We start from the raw sequence: 21,753 nt of genomic DNA on the forward strand, positions 1-21,753 counted from the left end.
TTTCCACATGTATCCTTTATTACTTAGATATTTAATATTAAAGAGATCAGGGCTGCAAATATCAATTTTATTAGCCATTATTCTAATACGTTTTTGTAATGTATAAAAACATATTAGAATGAATCAATGTGAACAAATGTAATTGATATTATAATCAACTACATCGATTAGTCTCATTAACAAACCACTTAAGCTCTATTTACTTAGACCGGTGTCGAGTCCTGCAAATATATTATCAATATTCTATTAAAATATATCATTTTTTAGAGACAGAAAACCAAGACAGAAGTGAGATTCAAACTAAATTTAGGTCACACAAGACGCACACGGTCTGCACTCTAAACACCAACCGGCCCATTTCAACAGGCACCCCCTAGCACAGTAGCTATTTATAAAGGGTTTTTAACATCTCCTGCAAACAAATTCCTCTTTGTTGCTATGGCTGTTTTCTGTTCAGCTGGGCTCTTAGTCATCTGTGATGACTTCAGTTCAGCACCATCATGGGAAACTGGTTAGTTTTAGTTAGTGATAAGGAGAGAGAGTTGTTTCAGCTGAACAAGAGGCCTTTATATTAAACTTCTCTAGAAATGACCTAAAGCCCCATCCGTCCAGACAGACAGACAGACGGTCATGTGTGGAGGCCTTCAGTCACATCCACCCACAACACCAAAGACCTCACCAGCCTGTGAAAAGGCCACGGCTCCTCAGCTGACCCACTAACACAGTGGCTCCCAAAGCTCCAGACCCAAATAATTTGATGTCTCTTCGTGACGCAAACCAGGGGGAAAGCAGATCTACAAGATTTATTTATTTTTTAATGGAATTTCATAGATTTTCTTTTATTCCTAATTGTGGGCTCGCCTGAAAGTAGAGAACACTAGGTTATCTTCATTATTAATTTACCAAGTTCCGCCGCAGACAGTACAAAGGTAGGGCCTTTGGCGGAAAAACATCTGGGAGTGGTGTTAGCTGGAGTATTGGTTAAGCTTCGTATGACAGTTAGCACGCTGCAGAATATAGTCACGAGCAAGCCCACATTGTTTCTTTCTCCTGTTATGGGTAATATTCATCTCATACAATCTTGAAATTCAAATTCAAATGGTCTGTTCTCTTTGGCCAATTCATAACATGGATGGTAGATATTTCTTGGCTAGACAGACTGGCAAACCAATCAGAGGCCTCTGTGTCTATGACTAAACACATTATTTGATTGATCTGTGCCTCTGTGTCTATGACACCATGGACAAATAAGCGTTTGATTGGTCGGTACTAATTTTCTGACTAAAGACAGACAAGCAAACCAATCGGAGGCCTCTGTGTCTATGACGTACTATTCTTTTGGCTAAACACATTCTTTGATTGGTCTGTGCCTGTGTCTATGACATCATGAACAAATAAGTGTTTGATTGGTCGGTACTAATTTATTGGCTAAACACGTTCTAAATCACGGCAAACCAATCGGAGGCCTCGGTGTCTATGACATCATGGACAAATCAACAGAATCGAAGTGTTTGATTGGTCTGGCTAACTCATAGGGATGTGCGCGTGTATTCGGTTATCCGACTAAACGGTTTGTAAACCACTATTCGTTTTGAAAATACAATTCGATTATTCTATTAAATATATTTTTAATTATTGAGATATTAACTTTATTAAACATTTAAAGTTGTACTATGTAACTTTTTTTATAAAACAAATCTTAAAATTCTCCTAACTATTAAATCACAAAAGTTTTAGAAGATCCGCGCCGTGAATTTCAGCCTGTAAAGCCTTCTCTGTATGTAAACTGAGATCCTTGCCGTGGACCGGATCTCGCGCCAAAATTGCGTAATCACACTACCGGCCAATCACAGCGAGGGTTATACAACTGCCGGCCAATCACAGCGCATCTTGAAGTGGGGTCGCTATGGCAGCCATATTTGTTGTCGCCCGTTTGTACCATCCCTTCTCTAGGTAATTTCGCCTACCAGGCAGGGTGAAGGAGTCCGTATCTCTGGAATTACTGAACGCACAGGAACAAGGGACCCCTTAAAAGATAGATCTCAGCGAGGTGGAGGCAGACGCGGGGGTCTGAAGGTACGAAAAACGTCCGAAAGACGCGGACGCGACCGCGGTTTGCTATAGGGCTAATGACCACTAGTTGGGCATCTTACACAGTATGGCTTTAAGTTCTGCGCCCATATTACTGTCTTGTCTTAACCCTTTTAGTGCCTATCCCGAACATGTTCGGGATATTCTGGATCAAAAACAATATTTATTTGCTATTTTACTTACCCCGAGCTGCTTGGAGCAACGTGGGTGGTCCCGGCTCGCCCAGCGCTCACCAACGAGAGACGCTAGATGCTCCGACGATTTATTCCATTGAAAATGGTTTAAAATAAAGTTTAGACCCCCCCCCAATGTTCACCAAATGTTCATTGTAGGCGGCGCGACGTATTCCAGGGTGCCTATCCCGAACATGTCCGGGATATTTAATAAAATGAATTATTTTATCGGAGGCCTCAACGAAGCCCCGGTCTAGACGTCCATCCTTGGCCGGGACTTAGACTCGGCCATCCACGGGCCGTATTCGCGCTAACGGCCGAATCGCGCCGCCCACTCCAATAATAAATCACATCTTTAGACAGGATTTTCTCCGGATTGTGTCCCCAGACCCAAAGAGAAAGTTTTTTGGGTTACATTCCCAGTAAGTAATAAGCAGTTATTTGGTGAAAGAGGATGGAGGAACAGGGCCTGGAGAAACATGGCTTGGAGGAGGTTCTGGTGACGAAGAAGACACCACCAGTGCAGGCCGACGCTGTCCCCGCGAGGCAGACGTGGACCCGACAGCTGGACTTCGTCATGACCTGCACGGGCTTCGCCGTGGGCCTGGGCAACGTGTGGCGCTTCCCCTACCTGTGCTACAAGAACGGCGGAGGAGCGTTTCTGATCCCCTACGTGCTGTGCGTGTTCCTGGCGGGCATTCCCATCTTCTTCCTGGAGATAGCCGTGGGTCAGTTCATGAAGGCAGGAGGCGTCAAGACGTGGAACATCGCTCCTCTGTTTAGCGGTCTGGGTTACGCCACCATGGTGCTCGTGTTTCTTTTAAACACCTACTACATCATCATCATAGCGTGGGCGTTCTACTACTTCATCGTATCCTTGGCCTCTACCTTCACCTGGTCCGCCCTCCCCTGGAGCCACTGCGGAAACGAGTGGAACACGGCAACGTGCGTTGAGCCCGTTACCGAGTTCTTCGAGAACAAGATGCTGGGCGGCATCTCCGGCGGTTTGGATCAACCCGGTGCGCTGAGCTGGGAGCTGGCGTTGTGTCTGCTGGCTTGTTGGGTCATCGTGTACTTCATCATATGGAAAGGAGTCAAGTCCGCCGGCAAGGTCGCGTACTTCACGGCCAGCTTCCCCTATGTGATTCTCGTCATCTTGCTGGGAAGAGGACTCACGCTTCCCGGAGCTTACGAAGGCATTGTGTACTACCTCAACCCCAACTGGTCCAAAGTGGGCGAGGTGCAGATTTGGATCGACGCGGCGACTCAGATATTCTTCTCCTATTCCATCGGAATGGGAACCCTGAGTGCTCTGGGCAGCTACAACCCATTCAACTATAACTGCTACAGAGACACCTACATTCTGTCCCTGGTAAACAGCGGGACCAGCTTCTTGGCTGGGTTCGTTGTCTTCGCCGTACTGGGATTCATGGCCAAAGAACAGGGAGTCGGTATCTCTGAGGTGGCCGCGGGGGGCCCGGGGCTGGCGTTCATAGCGTACCCCAAAGCCGCGACAATGATGCCCGGAGCGCCCATCTGGGCCGCGTTGTTCTTCTTCATGCTGATACTGCTGGGAGTGGGCAGCCAGTTTGCGCTCGTCGAAGGGTTCTTAACGGGGTTGCTGGACGTGCTTCCAAAGAGATTCGACCATCGCTACCGACGGGAGATAGTGGCGGCGCTCTACTCTTTGCTGTGCTTCATCATCGGCCTCACCATGATAACCCAGGGGGGTATGTATGTGTTCCTGCTGTATGACTACTATGCCGTCTCTGGAATTACGCTGCTCTGGCAGGCATCGTGGCAATGCATAGTGGTGGCCTGGGTCTACGGAGCCGATCGCTTCATGGACGACGTTGCTCGCATGATCGGCTACAGACCATGGCTGGCATGGTTCATGAAATGCTGTTGGTCCTTCCTCAGCCCCTGCATCTCTTTGGGAGTCTTCCTGTTCTACCTGATTGACTACACGCCCTTGACCTACAACAAGACGTACGTGTATCCGTGGTGGGGCCAGATGATCGGCTGGTGCCTTTCACTGTCCTCGGTATTGTGTATGCCCGCTATCCTGCTCTACAAGCTCTGCCGCGCCGAAGGCACGCTGAAGAAGCGCTGGGTACGTCTGACCGCTCCTGTGTGGGGTCCTCATCACCGGGACCAGGACATGTCTCCAGACACGGACATGAGCTCTCTGCCGGCTCCGTCCCGGGCGACAGAGGACAAGATGGATGGATGGATGGAGGACGAGAGTGTTGTTTAGGCCCGGGCAAGAGCATTGTGTGTGTGTTCCGTATTGTAGAGCAGTGGTTCTCAAACTTTAAAATGTCAAGGTCTCCCCTTAACTCTGACAATATACAAAACAGAGTTACATTCTTGTAAGGGTCAAATTTAGACATCCAAAAAGGAACCCAGAGAGTCCCTGGACCCCACGTTGAGGACCACTGTTGTATAGTATGGGAAGAGTATACCATACAAATGAAGAGTGCTGTTCCGTTTATGAAAACAGTGATATGTCCGTATGAACACGGAACTATCGTCACGGACAGAAGGGCTCATACAAGGAGATGCCTATGTGTCGTGACTTGATCACATGACTTGACTATAGAGATCCTGTGTACTGATTTGTGTGATTTTTGAGTAATATTAAAAAAAAAAGTTTTATATAAGTCTGCCTTCTGGTGGCACTATAAAAGGTTGATGTGAAAAATGCAGGGCAAAGGTTTTTCTTGGCCAAAAGTTCATTGAACTCAATGGACTTTGGGGTTGAAGGAAGGAAGGAAGCATGAGCTCAGTTCGATGCCCTCCCCAGGTTGGCAGGGGGAGAGCAGCGCCCAGGATTACAGCTTAGGCTATTGGCACTGGGTGAAAAATGGGTTAGGGCTAAAATTGTGTGATAAAAAGATTTATTAAAAAAGGAATTCACTCAAAAAAATTCATCACAAAAAGTATAAAAGATTGTAACGAAAAAAGTACAAGCACACATAACTGTGTAAAACTGAACAAGTTGAAGTTTGAACAAAATCTGAAGCTCTAAAAATGTGGAAGAAATAAATAGCACCGCTCAGATATTTGACATATCTTGGAACTAAATCGTTACCAAGAAATGTCTTCACCAATGTGTTTCTAAAAGGGTGTAATAATATGTACTAAATGTTTGAAATTTAACACCCAGGGGAAACCTCATAAAAAGCTGCTGAAAGTTTGTGTCCCCGTTTTGAGCCCCAACCCTGCCTGCACTGCAACAGGGTTTCCCCGCCTGTGCAGCAGGGGCTCCAGCCTCCCCTCGTGACAGTAACGGGGTTTCCCCACCTGTGCAGCAGGGGCTCCAGCCAGCCCTCGTGGCACTCGCAGTGACAGTCCAGGAAGGTCAGCACGTCCCCCGTGGTGATGGACGCCCCGAGCAGGCGGGCTCGAACCAGCCCTTCCCTCTTGGTGGCTCGGACCAGACGCACCTTCCTGAGGCCTGCGATGTAGTTCTCCAACGGCTCCTTCAGGTGAGCTGCAGCAGCAGGAAATGCGACCAGGAGAAATATGTCATCAGATTAGAGAGGCGGCATTTACATAGTAGGCGTTTGTGCTTTTGTGTGTGTGTGTGTGTGTGTGTGTGTGTGTGTGTGTGTGTGTGTGTGTGTGTGAGAGAGTGAAACAGAGAGATAGATAGATAAGAGTGTAATCCACAGTAATGCCTAATCAATGCTCTGTATGACTGTAAACTTAATTTATGAAAAAAGAATAGAATTATTAGAATTAGATTTAGATTATGGAGATAAGGTTTCTGCCCGACAGCGATGATTTCTAAACGGATCCTTGTGGACATTCTGTTTACACAGACGGATATGTAGTAGGAACCATGAACGCAGCACCTTCGAGCATCTCAAAGTGTGCTATGACTAATGTATATACAGTACTTTAGCAATTTTTTTATACCAACTTAATTCTTTGTTACGGTTATTGAATGCTGAGGAACCCCCAAACATCTAAAATGTTTACTCTTGTGCACATTGTGTAAAAGTAAGTGAGTTGAGTAAGTAACCTTGCTGAGCCATGTGGCCCATAGGTCAGGAGCCCATCTCCTGTTTCTGTAATGTGAGGCATCTTAGTATATTGCAAGGACTTAAGCCCTTGATACTGAGTGCCAAGCATGGAGGCATTGGGTCCCATTTTTGGAGCGGTGAAAGCGCTCCCAATAGACAGGTATGTCCGTGGGTATGTCCGTGGGTGGCTGTGTGGCTGGGTGGCTGGCTGGCCGTGTCCGTAGCCTGGCAATACCTTGAGTGGCCACACACAACACACTAGTTAAAGGAGGGGCGCTGTTTTGTGCAGGCCAGGCACACTCACCACTCACTCACAGGCACAGTTTACTCACTCACTCACTCACTCACATAGGGTACAGCTGCTCAAATTCACCGCTCCACTTCGAACCGAGGTTTGATTTTTTATAGTCTTTGGTATGATACGACCCGGCTGGGGATTGAACTCCGACGTCCAAATCTCGGGGGTGACACTCTAACCACTTGAGACCACTGAGCTGGTAAAAAAGAACATACAGTACGAGTTCTTGAATGATGAATGTTTCTCTCTTGATCAAATTCCATTGTCACACAAAAGCATCAAAAGTAGTATATCCTCAATTGTGGCGCGTTTCGAGCTTGACGATCTGCACATTTTTATGATTTTGAATTTGAATCCTGAAAATGTTTGAACATATGATGTTTCCACCTGAGAGAGGCGACATACTGTACAGTATGTGTATGTACATTTATGAGTGTACGTCTTACTAAAACAAAGGGTTATGTGTGTATAGAGGTGTGTACCCGAGTGAGAGTGTGTGCTTTCATGGGCGTAGCTGCGAGGCAGTTGTGTGTAATTCCATACCAGAGTTTGCTTTCCTCTACCCGTTATCTTAAACACACAAACAAGACTCAGTGAGAGCCACATCATAGGGTTTGTTGGGTTAAAACCATTTTAATATCTATTATATTTAAAACACCAACTTCAGTGTTACAAGTGACAAGGTTATTTTGTTTTGATCTGATAACTAATGCACGTGATGAGAATGTCTCCACTGCAGGATGTCAATCAGGTCATAATGCCCAGGACAGGATAACGAATTGGATAATGCCAATCTGGCCTTGTCCTTCTGCTACTGGGCCCAAGACAAGGAAAACATCTATTGTTATGTTTAACTGTCCAATGAATGCTTGACAAATCTATTTTCCCTGTGCCTACTGAAGTATATTTGTAAATTGATGTTACATTGTATTCAGATTCAGATTGAGAAAGAAAAGAGAAACATTTATTGTACTGTACCACTGGACATCTATTCTGTATGCTCATTGATTTAATATACAGTAAGAGAAAAACCGGACTTACACTGTGTGGTCTCATTTATTGTGTGGGAGTGAATTCAATCATTTTGGGGGAAACGTCTATTCATATGGAATATAATAATCTTTCCATCAGGGTTGGGATCCCGGAACCTGAGGAATCAAAGGAACCGGATCCAGCTTTGAGGAACGATGGAATCGGTTCCATCACATTTAGCCGTTTCTGGAACCGGGTTTTCTCACACTGTCAGAGCTGGTTATGTGGTTCTCAAACTTTTACATTTCAAGGACCACCATAACTCAATGTACAATTGGAACCGAATGGACCGGAAAAGGGAACCCCCTAAAATGATTCGTTAGGGGGGACCGTTAAGGAATCTGACCGTAAAGAAGGAATTGTTAAGGAACCGGAATTGTGAAAATAATTTCCTAGTATTCAACCCTAGAAGCACCCTGGGCACAATATAACTGGCGGAAGTGCTACGTTTAACGGAAGTTACGTCATGCGTTGCAGTCTTGTTTACATCCCCCAGCGGCCAGCGAAACACACACAAATAGAGTGTCGCCCTTAATAGGTGTAACGTTGTCCGAATCGATGTTTTTGTTTGTACGGTATATTGCTTATTGCGAGTGGGAGAAGTAGAACAGATTTTTTTGCAGCTGGGAATAAGTTTAGGGTCACCGCACTGTGAAAATAAGACAACTTCCGGGAAAATTCAGCCCCACATCATAGAACTCTTTCTGCTTCATAGCTCTCCTAGGCTTTTCTCTTCGCAGATGAGTAAGCCTGGCTACGCGAGGCTACCCTAGATGTGAAAGATTTTTCTCAGCCTCATAAAATATAACGGCTGCAAAATAAATGTCTCTACGGACGATAAAAAACACAACATTAAAATACATTTCTTGATGGAAAAGCGCTGGAGCTGCACTATGTAACCTAACCTTCCTCTTCTACAACGGATTTGGACCTGGTTTCCTGTGCAAGCGCTGAACATTATTACCAGAGCCTGCCTGCTTGCTCAAGGGATAAATTGAATCTTGACCATCAGGTAAAAGTTTGTGTCAGATCCTGTGTCTACAGTAGGTGAGACATGACCTATCTGAAACAACACAGATCCTGGATTGAGGGGGTTAGGAAAACGCAATTACATAATGATTTTAATTTGTAATGAGAGAGTGCTAGACATCCTTACTGCATTTTAAATCACCTCGCGTCTCTAATCAGATATAAATTACAAATGTGACAGAGCCTACAGGGGAAGCAACTTATATTTTAAATGTAAATTTATATTCTATATTAAAAAGGGATTTAAAGTTGAGGCTTTTGTTAGATGGTTCATAATCTTACTAGAGATACTTTCCTGAAAGTAATTTAGACTTAAAGGAGTAGTTCACCCCCAAAATGACCTTTTTCTATTGATTACTCATACCATGGAGACGTGAGTTCAATAATATGTTTTGGTATTTGTCGCATTCCTAAGACAAAAATAGTACAGTTACCCCATTGATTCTGGATGTCCCTATCTGGAATCAATGGGGGTTTATTGCAATCAAATTATTGTCTTAGGAATGCGACAAATACAAAAAAGTATTATAGAACTCTAGTCTCAATGGCATGAGTAATCAATAGAAAAGAGGAATAGAATTATTTTGGGGGTGAACTACTCCTTTAATGTTGACATGGTACTTAATTTCCAAAAGGTCTGCTCTACACTGCAGTGGTTCCCAAAGGTTTTAGCTCGACCCCCCAAAAAAAATGTTACTGTATGTCTGCCCGGGACCCAAACTAGCGAAAAATAGCACATCTACATGCTCACAACGCGTCACTTTGCGTCATGTTGTGAGCTTGCACATCTGCTATTTTCACTACATCTATAAGAGCTCTATAGCAGTGGTTCTCAAACATTTTTGCCTCAGGGCACCCTTCTAAATAACCTTTTCATCCACGGCACCCATGAAATACATTGTTACCTTACATTTATGTCAAATATGTAAACCTTTACATCAGGAAAGATCGAAGAAAAACCTTTATACTTGGCGTTAACCACTTAAACCCCAGCATCCCTATTCTGGGGGAACATTGAACATTCACCAAAATAGCCGATCTACAAGCTCAAATGCATCACTGTGAGCTTGTAGATCTTCTATTTTTGGTGAAGAGATTTGGGGCGATCTTTTTCAGCCTACAGAAAGTACACAAAGTACAGTGCAACTCAGGTCATAGTATCCAGTATAAGTGGTTAAACTGAAGTCATAGTGATGAAATTCCAAATATTTATCAAGGCATTCTGAGGCACCCCTGGACTTGCGTCACAGCACCCTAGGGTGCCATGGCACCCACTTTGAGAAACCCTGCTCTATATAGCAATGATTACAATGGGGAATATAGTCAACGGTCCAGACTGGTGCTGCTGCATCAATTTTGCATGCTTTCATTGAAAGTAATTACGGCTGCATTCCATTCAGGTCAAACGAGAGTCTTGAGTGTTATTGTCCTGCCATGTCGGCTCACTGGGGGAAAAAAAAGAAGTCTCTGCCGCCGCTCTGCTCCAAATGGAATGGAGCCTTAATTACAGGTGGTATCGTTAGAAACACCTGTGTTTACCCTGCTATTTCATGTCAATATGGCTGCCATGCCTATGAAACTGTCTCGGAAGAATGCAGCAGACGCAGCTTGTCCATTTTTATGAGGACATTTTGCGTGCGTCCCGTGTGCGCATGCACACACACGCACACGTGCGCGCGCACACACAAACTCACACTTATGTTCCAAGATCATTTAAGGTATATTCAGTGATTGCATTTCATTCAAATAAAAATAGAATTGGTACATTTTCCATTCATTCTCCTCACTAGAATGTGTGCTGACCATATAAGGACTTCCATCATGGCCCGTGTTACGAGCATAGCTAGATTCCGTTTTCAGAGGTGGCCAGCCAGTCCTCGACCAATCAGGGTAGAGTAATGGCCATAGTTATGTTATGAAGGTCAAAATTAAAGTTTTGAGAACCACAGTCGCTCTGAATTAAGAACGTCTGCTAAATGTCTAGATTGTAAACTACTGAACTCATAAAATGCCACAGTCTGGTAGTAAATCAGTATCATACATATCCTGAAGCTGGAGACGTAGGCCTACCAATATTCAGTGATTGGGTCTAATGATCAAAACGAGAACATTATAATGGTGTCAAAAATCTATAAAAAACTAAACATTTCCACACTGTAAGGCCAGTAAGGGACAAGATGACCCCCGGCCACTTTCATTATCACTGAATACACCTTTAGGACCAGTGTGAGCAAGTAAAAAAAATATATGCGAGTGACGCCCCAACAGTTATTTTCTCTGACTGACAAACTACCGTAAATGCTTTTAATTACTTCGCAGTCTGACAGAGAAAATTACTGAATTTGAAAGCCTGATTAAAGATTTCAAACTCGGGGTTCCCTATTTTTTGGGGCATGCCATTATACTGTATAGGTGAGAATTATCAAAAGGTTTTCCAAAAATGTAAAACATTTGCAAAATGTTACAAGAAATTGTGAAAATAGCAGATCTACATGCTCACAACTCGCCACGATGTGACGAGTTGTGAGCTTGTAGATCGGCTGTTTTAACTATTCATTGTACAACAAAGTCTCTAAGGCTACAGACAAATGGGGTGGCTAAAGGCTGTTAAGTCAACATTAGGCGGACTAGTCTTACAATACTCTGTCAACCAACCACGTGGTTCCTGCAGTTATGATGGAGTTTTGCATATGCCATCGCAGTGTCGGGCAGAAACCTTGTATCTCCATATTTCAACAATCTTTTTTTTTTTTTGCAAACGAATGCCCTACTTCGCCATGCAAGAATGTTGCATAAAAGTTTCTTACAATAATAATAAACATCAATATCTACATCATCAAAACAACAATATCTACTAACAGTGTCTTACAGTGTGTGTCACACATCTCATCTGACTAGTGTGCATGTCGAGACTGTCAGCTTCATCTTCTAGACGGTTAAAATGGATCAGATTGCGTGCCAGTCAGTGTCTACTGTACCTTAGTCTCCTGTATCAGACTGCTCACCTGCCCACTTGCCTACCAGCCCATCCATCCATCCATCCATCCCCCTGACCCCTTCTGTCCATAGATACACCTAGATACTGCATTGGCTACCGCTGATCATTTGAGTGATTAAGTCCAAAAGTAAACAAGCAAAAAAAAAAAACTAAAACCAGTAAGACTCCCTAATCGGGAGATAAGCGACCGTTGGTTGCTTATCTCCACTAATAGGCCAAAAGTTTGTTTTACCAATTATCAAGACATACGGGCAGTTGACAGTTTGCCATGGTTACTCATTGAAGTTGAATCTCCATATATGGAGATAACCTACGCATCACACTAAGTCTGACCTCACCAGCCCATATTTGGGCATGAGCAACTTATGTCTCCATATATGGAGATATGATGACATCACACAGTCCTCAGCCGATGATGTGGCGTGATGTCATACAATACACAAACGAGCCCTACAGTATAAAGGGGCAATTCTTGCCAGGAAAGAAGCATTTCTTCGACTCAGACCTTATCGCCAGGGTTGGCTTATAGCAGCTGTCGGTAGGACCATATATGGATTCTGTTAGTGTGGATCTCCTAACAGGGCATCATCTGGGATACAATCCCTTTTATGCCCATATATGGAGATCCCTAACAGAATCCCTTTCATGCCCATATATGGAGATCCCTAACAGAATCCCTTTTATGCCCATATATGGAGATCCCTAACAGCATCCCTTTTATGCCCATATATGGAGATCACTAACAGCTAACAGAATCCCTTTTATGCCCATATATGGAGATCCCTAACAGAATCCCTTTTATGCCCATATATGGAGATCCCTAACAGAATCCCTTTTATACCCATATATGGAGATCCCTAACAGAATCCCTTTTATGCCCATATATGGAGATCCCTAACAGAATCCCTTGTATGCCCATATATGGAGATCCCTAACAGAATCCCTTTTATGCCCATATATGGAGATCCCTAACAGAATCCCTTTTATGCCCATATATTATGGAGAAATCCCTGCTCTGAGTATCTGACATCAGTGTGATGTCACCTGTTTATGCCCATATATGGAGATCCCTGCTCTGCGTATCTGGTTGCTATGGTAAACAGTTGGTTGCTAGGGTAAAAAAACATGGTTGCTATGGTAAACAGTTGGTTGCTAGGGTAAACAGTTGGTTGCTAGGGTAAAACCATGGTTGCTAAGGTGGTTGCTAACGTACACTAACAGACCAGCAACAACAGACTGTTGCCACAGCAACGTACACAAAGGTTTGTGTACTCATGTGGTGTGATGTCATACTGATGCGGAGATATGAGCAGGGCAAAGGTGTGACGTGTGACGTGTGACCGACGGACGGACGGACGGACGGACGGACGGCCGGTGGAGGTTTTCATAGTAAACTGCTCCCTGACGGTCGCAATAACAACAAAAAGAAAATGGTCGATCTACAAGCTCAACACGTTTTGAGTTTGTAGATCTGCTAATTTTTGCTATTTTTGATTTGGGATCCTAAATACCTTTTTGCCATTTTTGAACTGGAATCCTGAAAAGCAACATTTGCACCAGGTCTATGGAACATCCTTCCCATTGAATTAAGAGCACCGCAGACTCTGAACTCTCTTAATACAGGCCTAAAAACGTTTCTATTTAGGAAGGCCTTTGCATGTTAAATGATCAGCTTTTTTCTGCTTTTAAACCCTGCTAATGTTATTGATTATTGATTTATGTGTTTATTCTGCAATATAGCACTCTGGGATTCCTTGAATGAAAAGTGCATTACAAATAAAATGTATTATTAAATGCATTATACTCTGCCATCAAAATGTGGAATGCCCTGATACCATCCATTAACGCTGGTTTATTTCAAAACTATTCTGAAAATAAAAATAAAAAACATCTATCAGGAGACTACAAGGGCAGGTAATTGTACATTTCCCATCTCTTTTGTACATACTGTATCATGTTTGAATTTGTTGATGACATGTATTATTGTGTAAATTCTTCATGCTATTTTGAGGAATTGAATACATAGTGGAAACAGGTCCTCAGGACTGTTTTTGTGTTATTCTTTTAGCCTTAATGTGGGACTGTACTCGTGCTGTTTACATTTTTGACGGATAAAGTATTCAAACAATCAATCATTCAATCAAGTGGCTGATAGGCTGTCAACATAATCGTCACTGTCAGACAGAAAACTCGTATCTCGTAACTCGTATACCACTTAGGCATTGCCACATAGGCATGGATGCCTGGCGGCGTCGCCGGTTCGATTCCCGATCCGGACAACCTTTGCCACATGTCACTCCACATCTCTCCCCCCATTTCCTGTCAGTCTAACTGTCCTGTCAATAAAGGCATAAAAGCCCCAAAACAAATCTTAAATCCCTACTTCATCATACAAAAGGGTCGCACAAAAGTAGTGAACATAGCTGATCTACAAGCGTTGCGAGGCGTTGTGTGCTTGTAGATCTGCTATTTTCACTATTTTAAATCGTCATTAAAATAACACCAAAAATACGGAAGGTTTTGGACATACAAGGTTTCCACCCGACAACGACGATACGTTATGTCTATGGTTCTGTGTGTCCACACCTCTGTCACTGTAGTCGTCCACCAGCACCACCTCCTTGAGCAGGACGTCCGGGGACGTCTCCAGCACGCTGTGGACCGTCCTCAGCAGTGTGGACCAGGCCTCGTTGTAGAAGGCGATGACCACCGAGGTGGTGGGCAGCGAGCTGTAGTCGTACTGCAGCTCCCTGCATCTGGACACGGAGGAGGGAGGAGGGTGTTAGCAGTGGTGTGATATGGATTTTAGAAGTGGTGCCCCTCTAAATTCATGACGTCACGTCACGCACGCGCATGTGTGCACGCATGCCTGCCGCGCGGTGCTAGTTGAAATACTGTATTCAACATCACAACATTTTTAATGTAGCCTAATTATATTTCTTATTATTTAGTTACATTGTTAATTAGTTTCAATTAATGTGTTTCAATTAATGTATTTTTTACATGAAATATAAAATAACTTTACATATTACATATAGAATTTACTTTACAATCATAGACACTTTCGGAACTCTCCCTGCGCTATGCATGCAGCTCTGACAAAACAACACACTGCTTCGTTTTTCTTCCACTGTGAAGTAAACAGATGAGATTTTCACAAAAGGTAAGAAGAAGAACGGCTGAGCTTCCCCGCAACGCAAACGATTGTGGTTCACAAGAGTGGGGAAGCTTATCTCGGAGCTGCATAGCGGAGGGAGAGGTTCCGAAAGGAGCCAAATGTCTGCAAAGAATGCAAGGCGAATGTGCTGCTGGCCGCGTACAAGTGTAAATGAGGATGTAGGTGAGAACTGCCTACCCGAGTATTGTTATGCAAAGCAGCTAGCCAGGTAGGGGGACTGAAGTGTTCATGCTGACCGTGCCGTCACACAACTTGACGACGTGCGTGCACACACGTGTCGTGTGTGCGTGCATGTGGGGCGTGCGTACGTGCAGCTTGAAAAAAAGAAGTCTGGGCTCGCCGAGCCCGAGCCCAACCGAGCACATGGCATCTCACCCCTGGGTGTTAGGACAGTGGTTCTCAACCTGTGGGTCTGGACTAGAGGTGCTCCGATTGCAATTTTTGGGGCCTATACGATCACCGATCAACTGGATCGATCAACTGGTATCTGCCGATACCGATGTTCCCGATCACACCATCAAATCCATACATTCTTCTATTTATTGTGTTACTGTAGCAGCATTTATATATAATGATTCTTCTTACAAAACATTGACATTGTATATTAAGTATAAACATTAGGAGATTGCAGGCTGAGGTCCTTTTGTATCCAATTCAACTTGTAGGAGTTGAAGCTGAGGTTACATTCAGTCCCACAGATAAATATTGTGAAAATAGCTGATCTAGCTTGTAGATCAGCAAAGCCGATACCGATCAAAGCCGATAGAGGCATTATCGGCCGATCACGATCACTCACCGAGTCACTAGGGTCACATTGGCCAAGGTTCGCGGGACGCTTAATGAAATTAACTCATGAATCAAAGCACCGCTCACTACACACAAATTACTTTAAGCAGTCATTTCCAAAAAGCACTCCTCCGAGATTCTACTTTAAGATATTGAAGAGATGACATTTCCCATGTCAAATAACAAACTTTGACACAGACAGATAGACGACAGTGTTAGGGCCAGAATAATGTTTTGAATTCATAGGCGTCTCTCTCTCTAAAACAACTAGCTGATAAAGGCTACGAGTATGAATGGGAACGGGTTCCCAGATTGGGGTTTAAGTGGTCCAAAATAGCGCTCACTGGTCCTAATATAGGATGTGTAAACGCAGAGGACTCATTTCAAGTACAGCATTATGCAAAGTGTACAGTAAAAATACCTCAACCAAGAACAGCAACAACTTAAGGAGACTTGTTTTTTTCTTGTTTATGGCCCTCATTTAGTCATCATACACCACACAACTAAAATGACACCTTCAAACAGTCAATGTTCTACTAAAGTGAAAGTGGAGGAGATGTCTGTTCAGGAGAAACAAAGCGTTCTGAAGCAACACAAATCAGTTAGCCTGACAAAAAAAAGCAGTTAGGGGCCGGGGTTAAGTGTCTTGCTCAGGGACACCTGGACACATTGCCAGGGAATCGAACCCGGGACCTTCTGCTTCACAGCCACACTCAATAATACCCATTCAGCTATGGCCGGCCGCCCCCAAATCTTGATGAGAAATCTAGGTCAAATTCATTGTGTCCACTCACTTATTCAGGTCTTTCCTTTGTCAAACTGTCTAGGGAAAATACAATGTAATAAAATCTATTCCCCCTACTGCATCTTTAAGGGTATCATTCTGGGAGAAACTGAAGCAAATGTAGGCCTAGAAGATCTACTAACAACTTAAACCATCTAGTCTTAAGGGCTTTGCACACAGGCACGTTTATCCGCACGGAGAAAACTGACAATTTCATTTTATTTTAAGAAAACAATGATTCTCTACGACCTCATGCACACCGGATCCGAATTAGCCATGCGACGAGTGGCTGCGGCTGTGCGTTTTTTTTCTCGATCGAACCCAGTTCGATTTGTGCGTCTTGTCGCATGCGGTAAAAAACTCATCACTCGATTTACCAGATTTTCGGTGGTGCCGAAAATCAGTTGTTGTGTACACTGTGCAGGTGTTGTGTGTTCCCGTCTACGACTGCCAAAAGTCTTAACTTTCACACAGAGAAGAAAAAATCACACTCGTGTGAACTGAGCGGTGGTGTGTGTGTGTGTGTGTGTGTGTGTGTGTGTGTGTGTGTGTGTGTGTGTGTGTGTGTGTGTGTGTGTGCCCCCTGTGTGTGTTTGTGTGTGAGTGTGCCTGGCCTATGCCTGGCCTATCCTGAACAACAGCGCCCCCTGTGTGGTCAGAAAAGGTTACTGCAGGCTACATACCCGGAGACAGACAGACAGACAGACAGACAAACAGACAAACAGACAGACAGACCCACACACACGGCCACGTATAGGAGCGTTGTGACCACCGCTCAAAAATACAACCTTGAGGATCCGTGGGTACGTTATGGTCCGTAGAAAACAGGCTGTTTTGAACAAATGGGCGATATGGGAAAACAAGAGATATCAATGTTTCTGCAGCCAGGATGTATACAACTCAATGGGAGCCGGAAGTCTGCGGATGTATTATTCCACGAGGAATCATGGGAACAGCAACGCGGGGGCTATCAGTTACCATGGTAACCATAGTTAACACGTCCCTGAATGGGATAACGGGGCTGCGGTACTCCACTGGGGGGAATCGTTATCAGTTATCACGTCGTGTGTGGACGTGTTAGGCATCCCATGTGTTAAGAGGGAAATCTCAAAGGTTCCAAACCCTTATTGCAATGTGACAACACGGTTGTGGGGTTGTAGATCGGCTATTTTTGGCTAATGTTCCCCCCTAGAAGAGTTAAGGATCCTGGGGATTAAGTGGTTAAGCTTGACACTGGCCCAAAAATAAGACACTCACAGCACACACACCCAACTATGATGTCACCCCCAACTCCATGTGAGAATCAAGAACGTTTGGCCAGGGGTGCCACCATGTGTCACTGTGGGCGTCAGCCAGTATGGACATCACCACCACGCACACTTTTCCAACACGCAGTTCCATAGACGTTCATAAGAACTTCCACAATACAATTGAAAAATCCTGAAAGTGTGAGAACTAACTGATTTAGACGGCATTTGTAGAATCAGCCTTAAGAGGTCTTAGCGGGATATAAAGGATGTGAATCACTGGTTTCTTTCGAAACATCCGTCAGGATACTAAAATGTGAGGTAAATGTATCCCTTTTGTACAGTATAGGCCTATAAAACACACGATATCTCCTTGTATGTGCTGTTCTGTCCCTGATGTGACATCAGCTGTGGTGATGTCGGTCTCTGTGTACTTTCTATGGTGTCTTGTGTGACCAGATGGGATCTTTGGAGTCTTGCGGGTACATTAGTTATTTCCATACATGGAGTTCCAGGCATTATGCTCTGAAACGTTGGTACTGCATACATAGGGACATTTCCATACATGGAGTTCTGAAACGTTGGCATACATAGGGACACATACATAGGGACATTGGGACCTACACACTAAGTCGATCATAGAGGCTGTTTACACTGCTCAAAAAAAGAACAGCACACTTTAAAATGCACTCACAGCGGGTTCCATCTCTCTGGCAGCGTGCGGTGCAGTGACACCAGGTCGGACACGTAGGTGTTGATCTGGTGTTTCTTGATGCCCTCCTCCTCCTTCCTCTTCTCCTCCCCGCTCAGCTCCAGCTTGACGGCGGCGCCCATCTCCCCCGGGGCGCTCAGGTCCAGCGGGGGCTTCTCGTACACCGGCCTCTTGAGCCGCTCCTTCCTCCCCTCCACCTCTCCTCCGCCTCCTCGCTGCGCAGCAGCCTCGGGTTGCCCGTGTGCCCCCCCGCCACCTGTCAGGTCCAGAGAAAGGTGTAAACCAAGGGTCTTCAACAGGGGGTCCGGGACCCCTAGCGGGTCCTCAGTTAGGGGTCGTCTAAATATTTATGAGATAGAAACTTTGTTTCTCCTTTTTTATATTAACGATTTGAACCCTAGAGTCCATATTCTGAGAACTTTAGCCAAAAATAGCTAATCTACAAGCTCACAACGCCTCGCGCTGCGAGGTGTTGTGAGCTTGTAGATCGGCTATTTTCGGCAAAGAGGTTTGGTGTAGAGGGGGAAAAGAACAGACTAAGTACAGAGTGAAAACAAAAATAAAGTTTATTAAGTATTGACGGTTCAAGTAGTTAAATATCTGAAAACACAAATTGACATGAATCCAAAATACACTGATGATCGTGCTGTCAAACAATGAAACTTGGAATCTATGAAAAGGTTGTGGGGGGGGGGGGTCCCTTCTTCATCTCTCTCTCTCAACTAAGGGGTCCTTGGCCTAAAAACATTGAAGATCCTTGGTGTAAACTAAAGTAGCCTATACCAGGTATTTCTAAACGTAACATCTGTGAAACTATGTCTAGACCTAACCTTGTTCCTAAAATGCAGCAACCTCAGTAAAACTATGCCTGAACTTGACCTTGATGCCAATACCTTTGCATTTTTACTCAAGTAGGCTACATTTTGAATACCAGACTTTTACTTGTAACAGAGTATAGGCTATTGACAGTGTTTGTAAAGTAACTAAGTACTTTCTACTTTCAGCACTTTGAGAACATGTGGATGCAAATACTTTTGTAGCCTACTTTTACTCAAGTAAATTTTGAATTCAGGGGACCTTTACTTTTACTTACTTACTTTTTTTTCTGCCTTTGTATTTGATGTTATGCTTTTGAAACTGATATTATCCTAGATAAAGTACTATGTTGTATCCGTCTGTCTTTCAATGTTATATGAGATACATAAAGTGTGGTTCCTGTGGAAATAAGCCTCGGCTTTCTAGGATCTCCTTTTAGTTGACCTTGTACCAGTGATTTGTACTGTCATGAAACTGTACTTTTTTCTATTGCAAACTTCAAATACATTCTTCAATCAATCAATCAATCAATCAATACTGTTACTTAAAGGAGTTCACCCCCAAAATGAGTGAGTCCTGGCCCATCCGGAATCAATGGGGATACATTGACTATTAATCAAATGTCTGTCTAATGTGACAAATACAAAAAACATAGGCCTATTATTGAACTCAAGTCTCCATGGTTTAAGTCAGTGGTTCTCAAACTTTGACATTTGAAGGTCTCCCCTTAACTTTGACAGTGTACACGTGGAACCAGATGGACCCGTTTAGGGTCCATTTGGTTCCATTTTGTACACTGTCAAAGTTGCAGACTTGTTAGTCCTGAATACATCATGTATTCAGGGCTACAGACTTGTATGGGTCAATTTAGACCCCCATAAAGGAACTTAACATAAAGAGTCCCTGAAAAACACTTTAAGAACCACTGAAAGGAACTTAACATAAAGAGTCCCTGAAAAACACTTAAGAACCACTGGCTTAAGTAAACAATATGAAAAAAGTAATTTGGGGGGTGAACTATACTCCTATAAGTAGGCTAAAAACTAAAACACGAGCAGGCCTACTTATTTGCTTAATTGTAAAAAAAAAAAAAAAATGCCACCATGCACCTTACCAGTGGTCGTGTCCCCCCCAGAGTGGTGCCTCAGCAGCAGCAGGTATCCCACCAGCGTGGCAGCGACCAGCAGGAGCAGCAGCTTGGGTCTGTTGGTTCTGCGGCCGCACATCGCTGCTGCCATCGCTGCCTCGCTGTCTGACTACACGCTTCCTTCCTCCTCTGTGCTGGTGAGTCAACGTTACGTTTCCATCATGTCTTCCTGGCACTGCCAACAATAGTACAATAATAACACCCAGGACTCATTCTACCACCCTCACCACACACACTGGCACACACAATAACAGTCGACCTGGGCTGGCCTGGCACTTGACAGGAAAGCGTAAAAACCCAGCATTTTTACGCAGTTTTGTTTAAAAATCCTGGCTGGCTGAGCCTGAGATACTGGCCAACTTTCGTTATTGGAGGCGAAGTTCAGTTCATGCAGCCAAACAGGAGGCAGCCAGCAAAAAACCGTTAATCTTGATAAGGAGTTATGTTGATTGAGGCAGAAGTTGAACACGCCTCTCTGCGTTGCGTTGAGTCTCGCTGAGAGCCCGTGGACGTATGATGGACATTGGCACAAGGATTGTTAACTGGATTAGGAGCAGTAGCAGTGTGGTGATGTGTGTATATCCACACACAGAGATTATCAGTGTGTAATCCAGGTCAGATCGAACGGGAGGTTTTAAATAGCCGCGGCGTCTTGTCTTCGCTGCGGCATGGATGGATCCTTCTTCATCAGCAATCTGTTAAAAAAAAGTTTCACCTCCGAATCCGATCGTGTCCCTTTAAAGTTTAAACTAGTTTTCAAAACGTGTTTTTCTTTTCAAATCTTCGCGCTGCGCTGCGGTCCCTCGATGTTTGTTTTCCCATCAATTATGACATATTGTATCCAACTGTTGCTGCTGCGTCTCTCTTTCTCTCTCTGTACTGTAGTATAACGGGACTCTTGTTGTAGCCGTCTAGGGAACTGTACTGCTGGCTACATGTAGCCGCTCGCAGCTACTTGAACTTGGAGAGAAAGTTCAACAGGGAGCGTCGAGTTAGGAGAAATGTGTCGACGCTGTTTCCCGGTTTGATTTCAAAATAAAAGTACTGCTGATGCCACCACACGACTGACTTTTTGGTTGTAACTAAAAACTGTACTCTGTAAAGTCAACCCAATTCAAAATTTCAATTCAAAGGAGCTTTATTGGCATGAGAAAACATATAGCCTACGTTTACATTGCATTAAAAAAAACTGTTGAAAATGGGGAATATTGGGTTAGTAGAATGAGAAATTGATTGATTGATTGATTGATTGTTTGATTGACTGATTGAAGACTTTATTAGAAGTTTGCATAGAAAAAGGTAGTTTCATGACGGTACAGTTCACTGGTACTGGTACAAGGTCAACTAAAAGGAGATCCTAGAAAAGACTAAGCTTATTTCCATAGGAAACCATTGAAGTATCTCATATAACATTATTATGTATTAACATTT

At 43.9% G+C, this 21,753-nt stretch overlaps 2 protein-coding genes across 2 annotated transcripts in view; one reads left to right on the plus strand and one right to left on the minus strand.

Annotated features, from left to right (window-relative positions):
• galnt12 (UDP-N-acetyl-alpha-D-galactosamine:polypeptide N-acetylgalactosaminyltransferase 12) overlaps positions 1-20,716 on the minus strand; it is a 56,529-nt gene extending 35,813 nt beyond the window's left edge. Inside the window, exons 1-4 of the mRNA XM_080734731.1 lie at positions 20,290-20,716; positions 18,342-18,615; positions 14,239-14,408; positions 5,571-5,760 (exon numbers count right to left, since the gene is read on the minus strand). Coding sequence (XP_080590857.1) covers positions 5,571-5,760; positions 14,239-14,408; positions 18,342-18,615; positions 20,290-20,413 — 758 coding nt within the window. The 5' untranslated portion in view covers positions 20,414-20,716. The remainder of the gene's footprint in view (positions 1-5,570; positions 5,761-14,238; positions 14,409-18,341; positions 18,616-20,289) is intronic.
• LOC308292327 (sodium- and chloride-dependent creatine transporter 1-like) lies at positions 2,791-4,521 on the plus strand (the record flags this gene model as incomplete). The annotated part of the gene is made up of 1 exon (XM_080734643.1): positions 2,791-4,521. The coding sequence occupies exon 1, from the start codon at positions 2,842-2,844 to the stop codon at positions 4,519-4,521; it is 1,680 nt and encodes a 559-aa protein (XP_080590769.1). The 5' UTR covers positions 2,791-2,841.
• Positions 20,717-21,753: the final 1,037 nt, after the last annotated feature.

This window comes from Nannobrachium achirus (assembly GCF_963921795.1).
Source record: "Nannobrachium achirus genome assembly, chromosome: 10".
Taxonomy (NCBI): domain Eukaryota; kingdom Metazoa; phylum Chordata; class Actinopteri; order Myctophiformes; family Myctophidae; genus Nannobrachium; species Nannobrachium achirus.